This window comes from Rhinichthys klamathensis, unplaced genomic scaffold (assembly GCF_029890125.1).
Source record: "Rhinichthys klamathensis goyatoka isolate OS25496 unplaced genomic scaffold, OSU_Roscu_1.1 h1tg000121l_1, whole genome shotgun sequence".
Lineage (NCBI taxonomy): Eukaryota > Metazoa > Chordata > Actinopteri > Cypriniformes > Leuciscidae > Rhinichthys > Rhinichthys klamathensis.
The window spans coordinates 3,008,545-3,029,497 of record NW_026606658.1 but is presented as its reverse complement, the minus strand read 5'-3'; the positions used below and the strand labels follow the sequence as shown (position 1 = coordinate 3,029,497).

Here is a 20,953-nt window from a genome sequence, read left to right as displayed (position 1 = left end):
TACTTCGGATTTAAGGTGGCTAGAGAAAGAGAAAGAAACCGTCTCATGCGAACACAAGGATTTAAACATCGGCGGGGCTTTTGAAAAGTGCGTGAACTCCGTGTTTTGAAGGGGTTCAAAACGGAAGAAGAGACGGCTTTTTTCTGTTGAACAAGTAAGACATTTCAATAGTTCAATCGTGTAACAGTACGTTTGCTTAATTCACAGTTATGGAGTTTCCTTTGTTGTGCCTTTCTCGTTTTGCTTTTATGGAGAATATGAATTCTGAACTAGCTACACAGGTAACCATAAAACACATTAAATTTTTAACATTAGTCACGCTATGCTGATGTGATGTTGTTAACATGAACAATTTGAGAACAAAGTAGGCTATAATTTGCACGGTTGCTGTAAATCGCGTTGATTAAATCTAACGAAGCTTATCATGTCGAATGCTTTTTCCCCCTTAGTTGGTCAGAACAAAAATGGATGTTACTAACTTGTTCAGAAGACATTTTCTTATGAAAATTCTTATGTTGGTCAAACTTTCAAAAAGTGAATCTGTGACTCTGAATGCCAGTAGCACACAGCGCGGTGACTGACAGCACCAATCGCCTCAAAGCACTGTGTTCATCCGCGCTGTTTCATGCTGATTCACAACCCACGTAAAGATGATAATTCCGCGAATCACTGCAGTTACAGATTTCGAACAGAGAGATGGCGACAAAGAGCAAAAGCTACGGACTGCAGCTTTAAGGTATAATGAAAATATGTTTTTACTTTTGCACATGAAGGTTTTACTAAATCCATAAGAAACCAACATAAATACAAAGAGTACATTCTAAATACACTACAGTTTAAAAGTGTGGGGTCGTTTATTATAATTATCAATGTTGAAAATAGTTGTGCTGCTTAAAGGGATACTTCACCAAAAAATGGAAATTTTGTCATCATTTACTCACAGTTGTTTGGCACCATTGACTTCCATAGTAGAAAAAAAAAATACTATGGAAGTCAATGGTGCCAAACAACTGTTTGGTTCCAAAAGTTCTTCAAAATATCTACCTTGGTGTTCAGCAGAAGAAAGAAACTCATACAGGTTTGCAACAACTTGAGGGTGAGTAAATGATGACAGAATTAAAAAATTTTGGTGAAGTATCCCTTTAATATTTTTGTGGAAACTATGATGCATTTATTTTTTTAGGATTTTTTTCCTCAAAAAGTCAAGTCAAGTCACCTTTATTTACATAGCGCTTTTTACAATACAGATCGTTTCAAAGCAGCTTTACAGTGATAACAGGAAAACGATGCATTTTGGCTGTTGTTCAGCTGAAGTCAGTTTAGTGTTGATTCAGTTCCGTTGTAAACTGAATCTATATGAAATCTATCATTTCATCTATAAAGCAGTTCTGTAAAAAATGATGTCATCAATGATATACATTATTTGAAATAAAAATATTTTGTAACATTATAAATGTCTTTACTGTCACTTTTGATCCTTTGAGCCTTGCTGAATAAAAATACTAACTTCTTAAAAAAAAAATATTTTTGACCCCAAACTTTTGAACGGTAGTGTATAAGGAAACTATGTTTAACTTACTTTTCACTTGATGGTTAAAATCACAATTTTAGAATATAAAACTTTTGTTAAAAAAGTTTTTTTTTTTTTTAAATCATATGAAAATAACATGAATACAAAGAGCTAATTTTTACAAACTTTTTTAAAATAGACTTCCTTTTTGTAACACTCTCATTTGTCATTGACACTGACACAGATTCAATCAAACTCAAATGCCATACAGTATCCTCACCTGTGTTGTTCTCTATAGCAGTGCGGAGGTCCTTCCTCTCTTTTTTCAGCTGGGTCAGGCGGTTTCGAATCTCCTGCTTCCTCTTCATCAGCTCATCCTCTTTCGTTTGGAGTTTCTTGGCATCTGCTTCCACTCTGTTTTTCCCGTACTTATACTGATCCACACCTGTGAAGGTTAATGATGCATTATAATTAAAGTAAACCATTAGAAAATCACTCCATTTTAAACATTTGGATCCAGATTTTTCTTATGGCATTAAAGGCCTCTGAGACCACAAACGCAGATTAAAAGGCAGGCAGAATGTACAGTGTACCAAATTCAAATATTTGCGAGTCCACGTAAATGGGCACTGGATAGTTACGATGTCTGTGACTGACTGACTGCCTGTCTGAAATGGAATTTGGGGTGATTGAGTTTACAAAAGAGCATGTCAACAGATCCACTGCTGTCCACTGCACTGCAATTTCCACATACCGGCATTCTCCACAAATCTGTGTGGCTTCTTTTTCCTTGAAAGAAATTAGTGGTGTAATAGCTAGGATAATGGATGCAGACTTAATGTCTGCTTAGTTTTGTTTCAGCGAATGTCCAGTTATAAAAAAGGAAGAGCTCATTTTGAGATTATCTATCAGATGTGCTCTCGTATGTTAAAATCTCTTACTAGAGTTGTTGCGTTTCACTGGCAGAGTGCTGCTAATTCCATTGGCCTTTTTGGGCTGGTTCTTGTCCAACTTCTGCTTTGCAGCGAACCCATTGGTGATCAGGCCTTTCTTTCCTTTCAGCTGATTGGAAGAAAGAAACGCATGTGAGCTTTTGAACACAAAAAAGGTCAAATTGATACGTGGGCTACTAAGAAACTGATATATAAGAACTTTGATTTCGCTGTCAACACCTGTTACATTTTAAGTGTGTGATTTGTGATTTAGTTCTAAGATTGATACTTCATAACAGATACTTTTACAAAGGTTTCTTCTGCAAACCACATCTATTGAACCACACATGTTGCTAGAGGGGACATTTTATTTGAGTTATACTATAAGCTGGCAGAAATCCTTTTTTCTATCCCTGACCTATCCAATTCAAGGCCATGGCCACACAGACATGGGTATTATATAGATCAAAAGCAGTCATTTCTGGAGCTGGGTGGTCCATAATGCAAGCACTATGCAGCATACACTGTGTTTATTTCCATTCTATGTTTGGTAATAATATTAACTTCAAATAGGAATGAGATAAATATATCCACTGTTTAATATATACTGCAAGGCTCGACACTAACGCTTTTGTGTGCTTGTTGAAGGGGTAACTGAATGAGAATTTGACTTGCCCAACTGGACAAGTAGCCTGATTAAAACATCAACAACAAAAAATAACTAGGGAAGCACCGAAACTTGGGCCACCAAATATATGAGAATGATTCTGATTTTACTGGTGGTAACAAGGTTGAGGCAGTTGAGGGTTGCACTTGCTTCATTCTTGAACGAATCAGTTGTTTAAACAAATTGTTTAAATGGATGAACGAAGGACTCAATGACTCACTCATTAAGACAGTAATTTGCCACTATTGGCGGTTTAGATTTATATTTAAAAGTATAATTGCATTTTTTCCAACATTTCATATTTGTATATATACATATAAAATATATATATATATATTTAAAACATTAATTTCATAGCATTATTTATGCGCTTTTAAAAGTGCAGTGTAAATGTATTCATGAGCTTCATTAAACAGTCTGTTTAAATAAATCAAAATGCTTCAGATGCAGCTTGTTTCCTCTGCAGTGGAAAGATGAATTTCATTTGATTGGTAATAGCCCCTTAGTGTCTTATTATTCTAAATGTATTGATTGATACAATTTAAGAATTTGACATGAAAGATAAAGTAAACATTTAATAAGGAAAATTGCTTTATAAAAGGTAAAACATTTACTGTAAATCCTCTAAACAATGCTGGGTTGTTTTAACCCAAATTTGGGTAAAATATGGACAAACCCAAATGTTGGGTTAAAAATGTAATTAAAAATTTTAACCCAACTTCAAATTTCACTTTCAACTGAAAATGTTTTAATTGCATTTTTAACCCAACATTTGGGTTTGTCCATATTTGACCCAAATTTGGGTTGAAACAACCCAGCATTTTTTAGAGTGGGCAAATATCACAAATATGCTGATTTAAGTATACAAACTGATAGAACACTGATAAGAATATTACTTCAGTAAAAATAAAAGTTCAACTAAAAATGAAAATGATCCCATAATTTACTCACCCATAAGCCATCCTTGGTGTATATGACTTTCTTCTTTCAGCCAAACACAGTCGGAGTTATGTTAAAAAATATCATGGCTCTTGCAAGCTTTATAATGGGAGTGAATAGTAACTGAGATTTTGAAGCCCAAAAAAGCACATCATCCATCATAAAAAGTAATCTATACGGCTCCAGGGTGTTAATAAAGGCCTTCTGAAGTGAAGTGAAGCTTTCGGTAACGTCCGTCTGCACGTTTACGCGAGAGAGTCAAGTTCCAGCATATGACGTAGGATGCAGGAGTAGTGTAAACTTAGGTGTAAGTAGATGCCTCTCGCGGGCTAGGCAACAAACTGAAACTTATCCGTCATTTCCCTTTAAAGATTCCCGTTTTAGACTTCCAATTTGTGACCAGTGTTTTGTTTTTCTCTATCCTCTGCACCAGAGCCATAGAGAGAAAGAGTTGTGACACTCCCATAGACCGCCATAGGAACTTTGGAATGCGGAAGTAACGCGTGTCGTGGAGCAGCCAATAGTTCCAAACACTGATAGTTCCAGCATTGAACCCCATTCATATTCAGTGCTTCCGAAGTACGCTCGCTGATAAATTAATGAAACACATTAGCCGACCTCTCGTGAATCTAGTCTGTAGTATATAATATTTTTAATAATATTTTATATGTATGTATATATAGCCTATATATAATATTATACATACACACACACACATACACAATTCATTTATTTAAATGGGTTAGGGTTATGCATATATGTGCTTATATGTATTTAGGAACATAGTTAATTCACTCATTAACTATCTCTCCGGTTTAATTTTATGAAGAATATTTTTCGGTTGAATATTTACCGAACATTGCTGTATATAGTCGTTGCTTTCTACGTTATGGGAGCAGTCTATTTCCCTCCTAAATCGTTCATTTGTACATGCACAGCGTAATTATTTATATTTTATGTTGGTTGGAGTTCTGAACGGACTGCAGACCTCTTTGCGTGATCACGAAGTTAGGCTAATGGCTGAATCGGAATTTATAAGCAAGATCACGGGAATCAATAGCCTAATACAGCCCAGTTGTGCTAAAATAAATATCATGAGACGTCCATCATCAGATGAATGACATGGAAAAGTTAAGTTAGAGCCGCTAAAGCCAGTGCTACTACCCATGCGAACATGAACACTAAGCTTTTCCCTCCAAAATTATAGCCTAAAACTTATCTAAGTTGTCACCCTGCCTCTCCAAATGCAAAACTGACATTAACAAAATGCAATAACAGCTTAAAAAGTACTTGGGTGTGTGTTTTATTTTATATTTACCGTTTAATAATGCAATCGCTGCTGTCTGTCCATAGAAGAACATGACAGCCCGCGTATGTTTTGGAACTATTGGGGCTTACATGAACCACGTGACAGCCGTCGCGGCGACATCAAAGCGTGTCGCAACTCTTTCTCTCTATGGCTCTGCTCTGCACCCAATTCATACGTTGGGTCAGAGGTCACTCTTCGGCCGGAACTCGACTCGAGCACGGAACCCAGTGATTCTAGTTTATAAAGTCATAAATATGGATATTTTTCTTACAAAAATGCACCGCTTCACTTCAGAAGGCCTTTATTAACACACTGGAGTCGTATGGATTACTTTTATGATGGATGGATGCCTTTTTTTCAAAATCTCAGTTACTATTCACTCCCATTATAAAGCTTGGAAGAGCCAGGATATTTTTTATTATACCTATGATTGTGTTTGGCTGAAAGAAGAAAGTCATGTACACCTAGGATGGCTTGAGGGTGAGTAAATTATGGGTAAACTAACCCTTTAATCTCAAGCCCTGTACTGTGTTAGACTGGGTTAGTCACCTGGTTAGTTTTAGTATTAGCAGCTGAGGGAGAGGAGGAAGAGGACAGAGATTTGGTGGAGAGCGGTGTGTTGTAATGCCCTGTGGAAAATGACGGGCGGGTGGATTTGGGGGAGTAGCGTGTTGCTAGTTTGGGGGAGGGCATGTTTTCATAAAGGTCTGTATTCTCATAATTAGACTCTTCTTTCCAACGATGGTCCCCTGAAGCTGGGGTGGAGTAGTGCGCATCTGGTACCTTCCGTATCGCAAGCGTGCAAGCAAGAGAAAAGTGATTAGAAGAGAAAGAGAAGAGAGAAGTTAGGGAGGATCAGGAACGGAGAGGAGTTAGGCAGGATTAGAAATGAAGGCGAGAATTTAATGGATTTAAAGGTTGTGAAGTTGCATACCGATCCATTGATGCAGGGCACATCATCATAATGCAGAGCGACCCCTGAGGGGCAGGCGTAACCATTGACCGGGTTATCCAGGTATGGGTTTGGAGAAACTGCACGCTTACTGGTGAAACTGAGAACACATACATACGTTCATTACTACCTGTACATATACAAATGTCACAGAGAACTCCAACTCTAACTTTAAACAGTACCGTTGGGGAAGATACTTCAAAACTGTAGCTTGAAAAGCTACAAGCCACTCGAGAGTCAAGTACTTCAAACTATAGTCAAGCTACTATAAAAAAATTTACAAAATAACATATAAAAACAGTAGCTATTAAAAGGGTGAATATATTTTAAAAATATACATCACCGTTTAAAAGTTTGGTCTGTAAGAAATTTTTACGTTTTTGGAAAGGGTGCATTTACTTGATAAAAAATGATATTGTAAAATATTATTACAATTTAAAATAACTTTACATATTTTAAAATGTAGTTTATTCCTGTGATGGCAATTTTGAGCAGGCATTACTGCTCAAGAAACATCTCTTATTATTATCAGTGTTAAAATAGGAATAAGATAAAGATATCCACTGTTTAAGATATACTGCAGGGCTCGACATTAACACTTGTTGAAGGGGCGAGTGAATGAGAATATCACTTGCCCAACAGTTGTACTGCTTAATATTTTTCTGGAAACTGTGATACATTTTTCAGGATTCTTTAATGAATAGAAAGAAAAGACCAGCACAGCATTTAGAGAAAACTTTTGTAACATTATAAAACTCTTTACTGTCCTTTAATTGTTTATTCAATTTAATGCATCTTAGTTAAGAAAAGTATTCATTCTTGTAAAAAAAAAAAAAAAAAAAAACTTTTTAAATGGTAGTGTACAAATATGAAACATATTTTATATATACAGTATTATACATATATATATACAGTAGTCAACAAGTCAACTTTTTTGATCCACTTCAAATGTTGACTACTGTATATATCATGATATATAAATTAATGACAGAAATATTTCTCTAGGAAGAGAACGAACATATTTCAATTAACGAACTCTCTCCAAATGAACAAGTTGAGTAAAATAAACCAGACTTTCCAAAACTATATTGTACGATAGAGTTTAAGAGAGCATGTTTATTACCTCAGCTCACTTGGCTGTAAAGCTATGTCTGCAATACATTTACATTACATTTACATTTACTCATTTAGCAGACGCTTTTATCCAAAGCGACTTAAAATGAGAAAAAATTTTTTTTTATAAAGATAATAGATATAGATTAGAAGATAAAGTGTTAGTATCAATGGATCAAATGTTGCCGAAAAAGATGCGTCTTCAGCAGTTTCCTGAAAATGGCCACGGACTCAGCATCTCTGCTTGAGTTGGGCAGGTCATTCCACCAGCATGGAACAGACCAGAAAAAGGTCAGAGAAAGAGATTCTGTGCCTCTTTGAGATGGCACCACAAGACGGCGTTCACTTGCAGAGCAATACATTGTGACATGAAAAATACTACTGCTACATGTTGAAAAAAGTAGGCTAGGAAAAAGTTACTAGCATGCTAATAAAAATATTTTTAGCAATACTGGCTTCTCACCAAAATGACTGCTTGGCCAGTTGAATGACATTCGCAGTGGTCTCTACGTCAATGTAATCGTAGTGCAGTGCAGCAGGATCTGTAGTGGAGCCCGTTTCGGCCAACAAGACCCCTAACCACCTTCCCATACTCTCAGAGGATGAGGCCTGATGGAGAAAAGAGTGAGGAAAGACGCAATTAATGAGTGTCAGTGGAATATGAGACAAATAAAGCACTAATCTATGCAATCTCTGCAAATCCACTCAACACATGATACACCACTGACATCATTACGAGAGCCAGCCAACCTAACCATCCATCTAATCCCTGCCCTGAGGTCCAGTTTCAGACACATTAATTGCCCCGCAAGAGCTGAGGCACTTGGCCCGTACCTCCAGAACAGCCACCTCCTGTCCGTTGCGCAGCAGACGGAAGGCGAAGGGATGTTTGGAGTCCAGCCCTGGAATGACCTCACACCCCCGTAGCGGCAGAGAGGCCATGTGTGTCTTCAGATCTGCCCGGTCTTTGTGCAGCAACAGCTGGTTGTCTTTTAGCTGGCACCAGCGCTCTCTCCAGCGGTTATTGGACAGCACGTTCAGATAGCCTGTTAATGAAGGATTGGGTCGAGAGATTTAAATGACAGCCAAGAGACACACAAACAGTATGGAAAGTTGTTGTTGACAGGGGTAGGGATGGGGAAATCAATATTTAAAAAATTGCAGAATTTATATTTTCAGTTGATTTTTCATATTCATATTTTTAGGGAAAAGGGATAATAAAACTATGAATATACACTTCCTATGAATATACTTCCTATGAATAAAACAAACTATGAATATACACTTCCATTTAAAATGAAATATTACATAGATTTTTTTTAAGTACGTCCATGAAATCAAGTTAAAACCGTCTAAACACAACCTACACATCCCAGAATAAACACTCCTGATAAATTATTTGTTATTAAAGCATATCAATTCACAAAGCACTGTTAATTAACAGAAAAGAAAGCATAGGCTACTGCATGCCTGATGTGATTTGGCATGGCAGAAAGCGTGCAAAGAGCGCTCCCTTTATAATGACAAAAAAGCTGTCACTCATTTTAGTTAATCGTGATCTCACAAAGTTCCGTTATAATCACTGAAGCTGTCTACACTGCACAATGAATCATTTATTTACATCATGTCTACACTTTGTTTGTTATAATGAGAGGATTTGCAAGTGTGCAGATCTCCGCACTGAACAAAAACTGCCGTTTTGAGCGGTGAGTGGATTCTAACATAAACACCTCTGATTGGCCATTGCGTTCAAGAAATCAACAGATATGTTTGGGATTAGCTACAATGCTCAACGCTGCAAAAACATGTTGTAAATAGAAACCTTTGACGCTCTCCAGGGCGCAAATACAGATACGCACTGGATCGTTTGCCAAATATGTTTCGTTAATATTTTATTATTACAAACCAGCAGTTGTGGGCAGCTTTTTCTTCTAAAAGCAATCAGAAGCAACACTGGCAAGGAACGAGCAGAGCAAGCATTTTCAATTAAATGTTGAAGTTGAGCTTTACACTCACGCAGTGAATTGACAGTGGACCGGAAAAAGCATTGAGGGCAGCCGAGAGTGTCAAAAGGTGGGGCAATTCTTGACTTTATGCAAATATCAAGAGAAGAATGCAGGGCGGCCGCCAATCACTGTGAGGTTCAGCTAGAAACATTTGCCTTGAACGTTCAAAAATATGCAGATTGTGCCGGAGTTTATGCTGGATTAAGTGCGTAAATAAATTGTTTTCAAATAAATGCTGTTCTTTTATTCATCAAAGAATCCTGGAAGACTGGAGTAATGGCTAATGAAAATTCAGCTTTGCCATCACAAGAATAAATAATATCTTAAAATATATTAAAATGAAAACAGTTATTATAAATTGTAATAATCTTTTGCAATATGACTGAATTTACTGTATTTTTGATCTAATAAATGCAGCCTTGGTGAGCATAAGAGTCTTATTTCAAAAACATTAAAAAAATGGTACCAACCTACAAACCTTTGAATAGTAGTGTATATGAAAATGGTATTGCAACCGCTCACCACATGTTGGGACATCCTCCTCCGCTGATGAGGTCTGTTCATCTGTAGATGGTTTCTTCTTGCCCAGGCTTATGATTTTAGTGATTTTCTTTCCAGTCACACGTCCCACAGTTCCTTTCTGATCAGATTTAGAGTTCTTCTTGCCTTTGGCTGCAAAAAAAGGCAAATTAGTGTCAGAGATTGAAATATATGTATGGGATTTTATAATGTGATATATTATACAGATATGCTAGATATCTAGAAACCCATTGGTGTTTCAACTATAACAAGAGATTGGTTTGGAAAACATTTTGTTTGTGAGAAGTATTTGGTGGGAAAAAGACTGAATTATGGAAAATGACAAATGGCAATCTGTTCACTTTAAAATGTTAGTAATTTAGGACAGAGAGAAAGGGGTTGAACTGACAATGACTGGACACATGTCTACATACTAATCTAAATCCTAAACAGTGCGTGAAACCGATTCCATTCTTCTCAAAGTTGTTCAGATGCTTTTTTCTGAGGAGTGTGGTCTGTGGTTATTGTAAGAAAAAAAATGATCTAGAAAAACAACCTTGAGCACTGAAAGTGAAAAGAAACTGGACTGGGTTAACATGTGTAAGACATGTACAGCACAGCAAATTACAGGCTTTTCTCATTCTCCAGAAGGTCTTTACTAGAAAAGCAGCAAACAAGGACATACTGCAGAACATATATAAAGAGTCTTTTGCTCTTCAAAAGGTCTGATTTGGTCCAAACTCCACTGCAGAAGATTGCATCTTAGTCGGCCACTCCTTTAATTAATGCTAAGCCCATCTGAACCCAGAGTCCTCTAAAGTTTCTCTGTCTCTGTGCCGCAGCCTCGGGCATGAGGCAAAACCCAGAGCCACAGATGCAACAACCATTGGCCCTTAAAGGACCTATACATAGTTCTTTATTTTATCGTGAGGGAAAATTCTGCGATCGGGCTAATATGATTTCACAGCGTCTCAGCAATTACGACAGCTAGAACCAGATTAATCTGCCTGGCTCTTTAAAATTTTCTTCCATCTTTCATCAAAGAGGTGCAGCAGTTGGCTGCTGGTGTCATTTAAGAATATCTTACGGTGCTTTCAAACAGAGAAAGAAAAGATCAGTTAGAGCTGGTTTGTGTTTCTGCGGCCAAAAAATGCTACCCTAAATTTTTTGTTGTAAAAAAGATTTAACTTAATTTATGTACCTGTGATCCTTTAGATAACCCCACTCACACTTTTACAGGAATTATTATAGGAGTTACTTTATCTGTAGGTTTATCAGAGGTCAGCTGCCATAACTCATGTGAAAACAGCATAGCAGTTACTGCGGCTTGTGGCTGTGATGCTGAACTATCAATCATATGGGTTTGCAGATGCAAAAGTCTTGGAATCCTCTTAAATTAGGCAATTCTTCACCAACAAGTCTGAGGCAAGCAGTCTCAAATTGAAAAAAAGAAAGACCTGAAACAGATGTCCTGAAAAGTTCAATCCCAGATCGAGACTGCGTGGTGTAAATACTAGATAAATAATCCTATTAGATTAAGAAGGGTCTCCTTGCCTTGACTTTGGCATTGCTCGAACAATAGAATCTTTATAAAGTCAAATAAACATCCACTTTATAGGATTATATTTATTAGTGTTTTTTTAAAGTACTGTTGCTATGTTCGTTTTTTTCTTAACCACAAAATGTCAGACTTAAGAGTTCACTTCATGAATCAAAACACTAATAGATACAGTTTTATTGATGTTCTTTTAAAATGTTGTACTGACAAATCAATGCTGAAAATGTTCAATTATTATTTCATTATTATTCATTTTTTCAGTACATCATCATCATGATTGTTTGATTGAGTTAATAGATCAAATAGATAGAGAAAATAGATCAGGTAGAAATAGCTCCTAACACTTTTTAAAGTGTATGACACAAGATACTCTCCCTTTATATAGAGAAACTCCAATGATATGGCCCTAACAAAAGGACTGAACATGAAGACTCACCTAGATCTTTGCCATCTGAGATGCCATTTTCATGGCAGGGCTCTCCATCTGAACTGGGTCGATCGCAGGACAGCTTCTGCAAAATAAGAGTAAAGTTAAGGATACACTCGCAGTTACAGAGAAAGCACACATTTTATCAGGAGAATGGATACCGAACAGCACAAACAACAAAGCATTCCATTTTAAATTCAATGATAGTTTGTTTATAGACATACACATTGAATACATACTAGTGTATGGAATACTAAAGCCCATACAATTAAACCTCTACAGTCTACCCAAACAAAACTCAAAGAGCATCTGTTTAGCATTAAGTGTGAATAATTAGACTGGGCTCATGCATGCTGTGCCAGTTTAAGAGGTTTGACATTAAACCCCCTTAGATCTGTCTTAAAAACAAGACACACACACACATAAACAAGTGCAACATGCACACGCTGCACAAATAATGTCACAGCATACTGCATACTAAAGAATGTGTTCTTAAAAAATGATAAGATCACATTTCCTCCCACACCTATTTAACCTTGCCAGCAGCACACATCCGTGGCAAGATGGAATTAGGTACGCATATGAAGCTTTTATAGCCCTCCATTCCCTGGCAGCAGAGCCACTGTACAGGAAAACAGAGAAGAGGCGCCTGTGCTGGGTACTGAGGTGTGGTGAGGCTGGCAAGCATGCAAACCAACACACAGTCTCACATACCTGCATGTAGGCTGCAGGCATAGTAAATCCACAAACACACAAATGTAGTTTACATAAATATAATTATGAATCCACACCTTTTCCAGCTCTGCTTTGTGAACAGGAGAACCAGAACCGTCACAGTCCACCACTCCATTTCCATTGGAGCAGACTTCTTTCATCACCTTAAAGAGACCACAGAACAAAAAGTTAAAGTGCAAAACAACAGGCAGAAATGTAATATTCCTCAATTCTCCATATTTATATGGCTGAGGATGCTCGAAATACACTGTATAGAAATCTTCTCATGTGATCACTTTCTCAAAGAAAATCATATAAGAACAATCACACACATCAAACAATAAATTATATTTTTATCAGGGTTCCCACACTTTTTTAACCAATGAATTTCAAGACTTTCCTGGGATAAAGATACAAATAAAATATATATATATATATATATATATTTTAAAGATTGCACTCACAAAGATCAATTTAGCTGAAATATTTTATATTAATAGTTACAACTTAAAAACTATAGAAAACTAATTACATTAACTAGAGAAATTTCCCAAGAATTATTGAAAAAATAAATATGTATTTAAAAAATAAATGAAACTAGAGCAGTTTTTACAACTTTTCCAAAACGTAAGATTTTATTATTATTTTTCATGCTTTTTCCAGGCCTAGAAAATTGCAAATTTCCCATGGGAACCTTGGAGTAGTCTATCAAAAACTTTCTTTGCTTCCAGTCAAACAGATGCTCTCCACCACCTCCACGTTCTGCCATGCACATGCAGTCAAATGGATTCTGCGCGTCACATGCAGTTGGAAGAGCAGCTGGAAGGCTGTTACATGCGTCATTGCTCTCGTGGCTGTCTATGCGCTGTGCAGTGGCTCTGTGTGAATGAGATATCCAGAGATCTCCAGACTGCACAGACTCTTCGCCGCCACATAAGAGCGTGACCTCACATTACCTGGGGGTTACATCCAAAAAACCCACAACCAGTGGTGTCAAGTGAACTAAATGGATAAAGAGAGCATCACAAAGAGAGGCACTCACCTTTACACACCCCTCACACCCTCTTCCCAACCTGCCCCCATGCCAAAGACCAAAATATAACCAAATATCCTTTCTGTTGAGCTCCTCTGAGCATTGTAACTTGACGCAGCACGTTGGGGTTTGGCAACCAGCTTACATAATTGGGCTCACGGGAAAATTGCAGGCTGTGGCCTCACTCTTTGGCTTTAACTGCAAAGATGTGGGTTTCTGGGATACGCTCAGTCAAAAAAACTTTTTTGCTGTGCTAATGTGCCCTCATGAGCATTTATATTTTCATATGAAGAGTTAAGGAGAACTACTGCATAAAATCCAACAAACAAAGTTAAAGGTCAAACAATTGAGTCGTAATGCAAAATTGCCACATTAGATAGTGATGAGAAGCAAAGCCTATGCCAAGTAGAGGTCGGCCGATTAATCGGCACCGATAACCGATTGCTGGATTGGCAAAAACCCATACCAAGTTTTTCCGACTGTTGCTGGAGTGGCTGAGAAGGGTCTGCTGTCGTTTTACAGTACGAGAGCGGTCTCTAGAGGCGAAATTAAAAACTATTACTGACGTCTCGTGGAGTTTGTTTTGACACGTGAGACAGAGCGCTGCATAGAGCAGGACATTTCAGATGCGGATTTAGAAAACGGTATGTACTGTATACAGTACACTACACTCACACTGCATGTTTTCATATCATTATAGGGTAATTCATTTGTTGACTAGATGCTGCAGTATGTTTGCCGTCTCTAACATTAAGACTCTGACATTAGTGCCTCAAGCAGTTACAACAATGTGACAAAAACACATGCAAATGCGACCCAAATGTTTAAAGTCACGATTGTTACCATCTATTTGCATTCGTTTATATCCAGCTGGTCGCTTTTAATGATATGTTCATGCAGCCGAGAGAAACATGTTAACAAATCAGAAACGCATCCAATTTCAGTTTTTTTATTGTCACTGTAATACATATTTTGTTATTTTGATTAGGTATTCATCAAGCAAATAAAGTAAGAGAGTATACATACTAATTGCAATGCTATGGCCTTCGTGTAGATATTTAACGATGGCCATCTTTAACTTCGACTGTTTAGATTTATATAAAATGGTAACACTTTAGAATTAGAGTCCATTTGTAACAATAATTAATGTTAATTAAAGTATTGTTCTTTGTTAATATTAACATTTACCAATACATTTTTACATTTCAAATTTGTATTTCTTAACTTTAGTTAATGCACTGTGAACTAACACGAATAATCAGGTTATACTTAATATATTTATATTTAAAAAAGTGTTGTACATTTTCATGGTTGGGTACTGTTTTTTTATTGTAGTTCAGCACTATTTTATGTGTTATGTTTGTTTTCATTCAGTATCCATTTTAAAACTATCGGTTAATTAAACGGTTATAGGCCATCGCGGTCCAAGAACCTAGTTATCGTTATCGGCAAAATCCACTATCGTTTGACCTCTAATGACAAGCATTAATTAAGGGCAGGAATGAACAATTTCATAACAATTAGCACACGAACACACACCTCAGTAGCTAGTAAAATGACACCCAACAGAAAGCAGGAAGTGACAAGAGGAATAAAATGTTCAACATCATACAGTGGTGGTCACGTTCATTTATACATAACACAAAAACTAACAGGAGAACAAATACACTCCATTTCTTACCATTCTAGCCCAGGGCAGTAGAGAGTCAGATGACAAAAAAGAGAGAAGAAAGAAGAACGAAGGAAAGAAGAAAGACAGGAGGTGGAATTTCCCCAGGCCTGTCCAAAGGATCAGAACAGAGGAGCTACATCAAATAGAGAACTTGTTGAATAAAGACTGGAAGAGAGAGAAACAAAGAGGAAAACAGTGCAGAGGAAAGATACAACACTAAAAAATAATTAAAAAATGAATCATGGAAAACAACAAGCTAAGATTTTCCATAAATAGATCATTAGCAAACTGGATAAAGCATTAACTGACCACAGACGCCTTTAGGCTTCTATAATGATCTTCGATTTTGTTTAAAGACAAGAAGTATTCCATTAAAGGCAAAAAAAAAAAAAGTTTCCTTATCACCTTATATTCCACTATTTCTAATACTCCATCTAATGGCTTCCATATAAAACCATTTATTTCCACTTTTAAAAACTGGTTACAACTGAGCCAGAGCAAAACTCATCTTCATCTTCATCTCATTCTCATCTTGTGAATATTCAAAGGAGATTCAGTGAAATAAACAATTTACCGGGTTAATGATCTAATGCCTAGTGTCTAATGTTGATTTCCTAAAAGAGTTTGCAGATTTTCTCTTAGACCTATTGGTCAACGTCGATAAAGCATTGATTGTTGGTGATTTTAACATTCTATACAAATGATGAGTTAGGGGCTGCGTTTACAGATTTACTAAACTCCTTTGGGGTCAAGCAAAATGTCACACTCATCGTTTTAATCATACACTGGATTTAATTAAATCGCATGGAACCAGTCCTACTGATATAGATATTCTACCACAAAGTGATCGTACCGTAACTTGCATACTGCGTATCGCTGATATTTGCAATGTCGTGCCACGTTATCGACCAGGTAGAACAATTCTCCCAAACACTATAGACAGATTCACAAATAACCTGCCTGATCTGTCTTAGCTGCTCACTCAGTGTACCCAAACACACAAATGAACTTGAGGAAATGACTAGCAGTAAAGGCACCATTTTCTCTAGTACATTAGAAACTGTTGCACCGATCAGATTAAAAAAGGTTAGAGAAAAGTACTGTACCATGGTACAACGCTACTACCCATGCTATCAAGAGAGAAACTTGTAATCTAGAGCACAAATGGAGACAAACTCCTTTAGAGGTCTTTAGGAATCACGTGAAAAGACAGCACTTCCCATTATAAAAAGTCTCTAAAAGCAGCCAGGGCCGAGCATTTACGCAAACTAATAGAAAATAACCGAAACAATCCAAGGTTTTTGTTTAGTACAGTGGCTAGATTAACAAATAAACAGACATCACCTGAACAAAATATTCCATTACAGTTTAGTAGAAATGACTTTATGAATCTCTTCACTGAGAAAATCGAAGGCATCAGCAATACAATTGTAAATGTACAACCTTCTACAAGAGTTTTATGATTAGGCCTCAATTATGGCCCCTCAAGAACAATTGCAGTGCTTTACAACTATGACAGGAAGAGCTAAATAAACCTAGGATATCAAGTCCACTAAAGGAGGGAGAGCGTTTTCACATTTGGCTCCTAAACTCTGGAATAGCCTTCCTGATAATGTTCGGGGCTCAGACTCACTCTCCCAGTTTAAATCTAGATTAAAGACGCATCTCTTTAGCCAAGCATTCACATAATGCATCTCATTACCTTATACTCCAGTTATATCAGATCAAATGGACATGATTATCGTTGCTTAAGGTTATGAACAGCAGCAATGCTAATTATTTTCCATTTGTTTTTATGTTTTAACTTGTGATGCCCATCCTGAGGTAGCTAGAGAGTATGTCAGCTACAGTTTGGATCCAGCCTCTTATGAAGACATCAGATGCCTCAACACCTGTGAAGAGACTGTTCTAACTCCTGCGAGGACTTCAGATGAAGAAGCAAGCTCTGAATCAACATGCACCAATGCTACATTTTCTATACCCGAATTTGTTAACATACATGTATTCATTACTTCAATGAGCTCATTGTTTCTGCCTTAAATTAATACATTGTTTAAATTAATACATTATTAGTTAACTGTGTGATTTGTGTATGTGTGCATTTCTGAAATACATAACTTGGACACAGTCATCTCTGATAAGAGATCACTCATAATTGTAATGTAGATGCATGCATTTTTTGTAAAGCTGCTTTGAATCTATATTTATTGTGAAAAGTGCAATACAAATACATTTTAATTGAATTGAATTAATGATTTAATGTTTAGAAAAAAATGACATCAACAAGAAAAAAATCCAAGACTTATTTAAAAAAATAAATAAAGCAAATGCACTCAGAAAGAGCTATTCTCTATTTGCTATATTATATATTAGCAATTAGAGCTAGAAAAAATATAAACTATACTAGTGAAGTATTTTTTTTATCACTTTCCCAAGACTTTTAAGATTTTTATGATTTTTCCAGACTTAGCAAATTGTAATTCTACTCTATTTCCCATGGGAACCCTGCAATAGCCGATCAACTTTCTTTTCTCCTAATCAAACAGATCCCACAAACCCTCCCCCACTTCTGTGTTCTGCCATGCACAGTGTGGTCAGTTAAGTCATTATCTTTTGCTCCACTTCAATTGTACTCATATTTTAAAAGTAGAAATAAAAGTTTTATATGGGAGTCATTAGAAGAACTAGGAGAATTTAAAGTAGTGGCATATTCAAAAGAGTTTCAGTGGAATAAATAATTTACCGGGTTATTAATGATCTAGAAGTTAGAGGGAATGTGCTTTTTCATATTGGGAATGAGTACCTACGCACCCTTGAGTTGTTGGGTGTACAGTGTGTGTCTGAATGAAATACAATACAACAAAGCCCCCCGAGCTAGGGTGGTTTCGGTTTATTCCAAGCAGAAATCAATTACTCCCGTATGTTTTTAGTACACACGACACCTGACCAAACAGTGCTGAGCTATGCCCCCTTCCTAAACAGCAATTACGGCTGTTGTTGCTTTCCTGAGCTGTATATTTGCACAGTCTGACGTTCACGCCCACTTGAACAGTGCTGTACAGCTCACTGCATGTGCTTTCCTGCCCGCAAATCAATAAACAGAAGCTCGTTACCACATGGAAACATGGTAACGGATTCAGAAAATCTCTTTTTTGTGTCTTTATAAATGGGATGGTTGCAACAAGTGATGTCTTTATAAACAGAGCCACCAGAAGAGTGATGGACAGCGATGAGGGAACTGCTATTACCATCAATCGACTGTTGACTGCAGCTGGTTTTGATGATCTTTGTGCAGCATAAGTTGCTTTCAGGTTATAAACTCAAAGATCCATCACACGAGAGCCCAGAGACTTTCACTAGCACTTTTCTTAATGTTTGTGAAAAACAGATGTGGTGGAAAACAGCTTTAAATAGATATACAACAGACTATCAAAGTAACATGTTATCAACAAGTGCAATCTTCAGAGCTGTTAAGGTTAAAATCCTTTGAACTTTCACCAAGAAGCACTTTTTAGAGGTTAGGCTTATACAAGAAGTAGAAAGAACTGTAGGCGGATTGATGTGCCGGCCGAGAACAAAGAAGTAATAGTATGCATACCACTGCATTTAGTATGCAGAGAACAACCTGTTTTTAACCCCACACACCCAACTGAACATAAACACTGAACAGCTGGACCTGAGGATTGCTACTACTTGTTTGTTTAACATCTATGCTGAAAAGGCAAGCATACTCATGCAGTTCGCCAAAAAAACTTGCTGGTCGACAGCTGGTTTCTAATAAGCTACTCCAGGTCCAATCACATAACACTACGCTCTGGTTACCTTTAGCCACTCTTCGGCCTGTTCTTTGCTCTGTACAGCAAGCACCAGAGCATCAGCTCCCTGATGGACGATCTTCAGTTCATGCTTCTTTTTCTTGCCGTCTTTGGGAATGTGTGTGATACTGCAGCCAGACAGGACGAGCTCCATCTGTGGAGTCTGGTCTTTAGAGGACTTGTAGCACTGAGAGAAAGAGAGACATATTAGAGAAGCTATTTCGTTATAAACATTTTCCTCTGAAATCATTTTGTTTACCCACTACAACATAAGCGGAGTCAAACTAAACAGAATCGCTGAGAAATAGATGACATGGGAAAGCGGGTAAACTATGTCACCTCTATAATCAGGCAAACTCAATAGTTTTTGTCATGTATACATCTATTTGGGCACCCTTTTCCAATGTGCCCTTTTACATGACATGTAAAATTAATTTTATGGAAAAGCAAACCTTTTCAGGATTAAAAATAGAATTACCAATGTAGAAAAATTGTTTGGCTAAACATTCATTTTATTAACATTAATTTATTAATTAATAAATTAAGTATTTTTCCTAAAATAGTAACTGTGGGGTAAAGTGTGCCAGATGCTTTGAGGTAAGCCACATCAACATATCAAATGAAAGTAAGCCTTTCCTCCAAATATTGGTTTATGAAAATGTGAATAATGTGTCACAATATAAGACTAGAATAGGATTGTGCATTAGTAAAATTGTCAATTGATATTTTACCCTAACATTAAGTCATACGACTTAACCACTTTTGTTTGAAAAGTATTACTTCTATGGCCCTATTTTATGGAAGATTTAAAATTTTTTGGTTGATATATAATTAGGAGTTTTTCTGGCGAAAAGAAATGTAAAAACAAGTGGCACATCTTACCCCACTCCCCTGAGTGTTCATATCTGTGAGTGTGTGTGCTTACCAACAGTTTGTTGTCCTTTATGACACAGAGCAGTTTGGTCCACTGTCCAAAACGTTTCTTTCGCAACAGGAACGCACAGATTCGCGCATCTTTCACCAGGTCCATGGAGGCCTCCTCAGATGGCCACTGGTGACGCATCTTCTGCCCCTTCCCATCCTCCTCCTCCTCATCATATGACTCATATGAACTGCTCATGGCGTCCGAGTCATAATCTGAGAATAAAGTTGGGACTCAGGTTAGACTTTATTGAAATTTCGAAAATATTCTGGTCTTTTTTAGGTCACAGATGCAGCTACAGTACTGTCATAGTTCTAAAACTTTAAAGTGACCTTTATAGTGTAACTGTCCTTACTAGAGGTGATGTACTCTGGTGCTTTGCCAGGGCCTAGCGGAACAGCTTCCTCATAATAACCTTCAGGAAGAGAGGTGCTCGGCAAGGGAGGAGGCCCATTGTCTGGAGGCTTTGGGACAGAAGGAAAGAGAAAGAAAGTGGTCAGCTCAATCATTCAGCCTCCTGGATTAAATGTAAAGACAAAAAAAAATCAGATTCACTGGTTCCAATGAATCCAAGCTAATAATATCAAAACTGCTGAGGCATCATCCATCTCATCTGAAGTGCATCTTTAGAGGTCAACTAAAGATCTCTGACTGCATAGTGGGGCCGACATAAACCAATCAAAGGCCTACGGTTTCAATCTGTGCCAAGAGGAAAAAGGGAATGTTTACAAACAAAACTGTCAGAGAAAAAAAAAAGAGAGAGACTTTATGGTAAAAGAGCAGCTGGTCATGATAAGTAGAAGAAAGAAAAGGTTTGAAGCTAATTTTTGAAACACAAACAACACAAACAAACCAAAAATAGGAA

At 37.1% G+C, this 20,953-nt stretch overlaps 1 protein-coding gene across 3 annotated transcripts in view; it reads right to left on the bottom strand.

Moving 5' to 3' along the window:
* Positions 1 to 20,953, bottom strand: part of afap1 (actin filament associated protein 1) — a 70,853-nt gene that overhangs the window by 3,616 nt on the left and 46,284 nt on the right. For 2 of the 3 annotated variants that reach the window (XM_056255535.1, XM_056255534.1), the window contains exons 4-15: positions 20,444 to 20,552; positions 20,092 to 20,303; positions 19,174 to 19,353; positions 12,724 to 12,810; positions 11,942 to 12,017; positions 9,951 to 10,100; positions 8,257 to 8,468; positions 7,886 to 8,031; positions 6,292 to 6,409; positions 5,907 to 6,140; positions 2,452 to 2,572; positions 1,791 to 1,955 (exon numbers count right to left, since the gene is read on the bottom strand). In XM_056255535.1, the coding sequence (XP_056111510.1) occupies positions 1,791 to 1,955; positions 2,452 to 2,572; positions 5,907 to 6,140; positions 6,292 to 6,409; positions 7,886 to 8,031; positions 8,257 to 8,468; positions 9,951 to 10,100; positions 11,942 to 12,017; positions 12,724 to 12,810; positions 19,174 to 19,353; positions 20,092 to 20,303; positions 20,444 to 20,552 (1,810 nt within the window). The remainder of the gene's footprint in view (positions 1 to 1,790; positions 1,956 to 2,451; positions 2,573 to 5,906; positions 6,141 to 6,291; positions 6,410 to 7,885; positions 8,032 to 8,256; positions 8,469 to 9,950; positions 10,101 to 11,941; positions 12,018 to 12,723; positions 12,811 to 19,173; positions 19,354 to 20,091; positions 20,304 to 20,443; positions 20,553 to 20,953) is intronic. The other variant, XM_056255536.1, reaches the window with a different exon arrangement.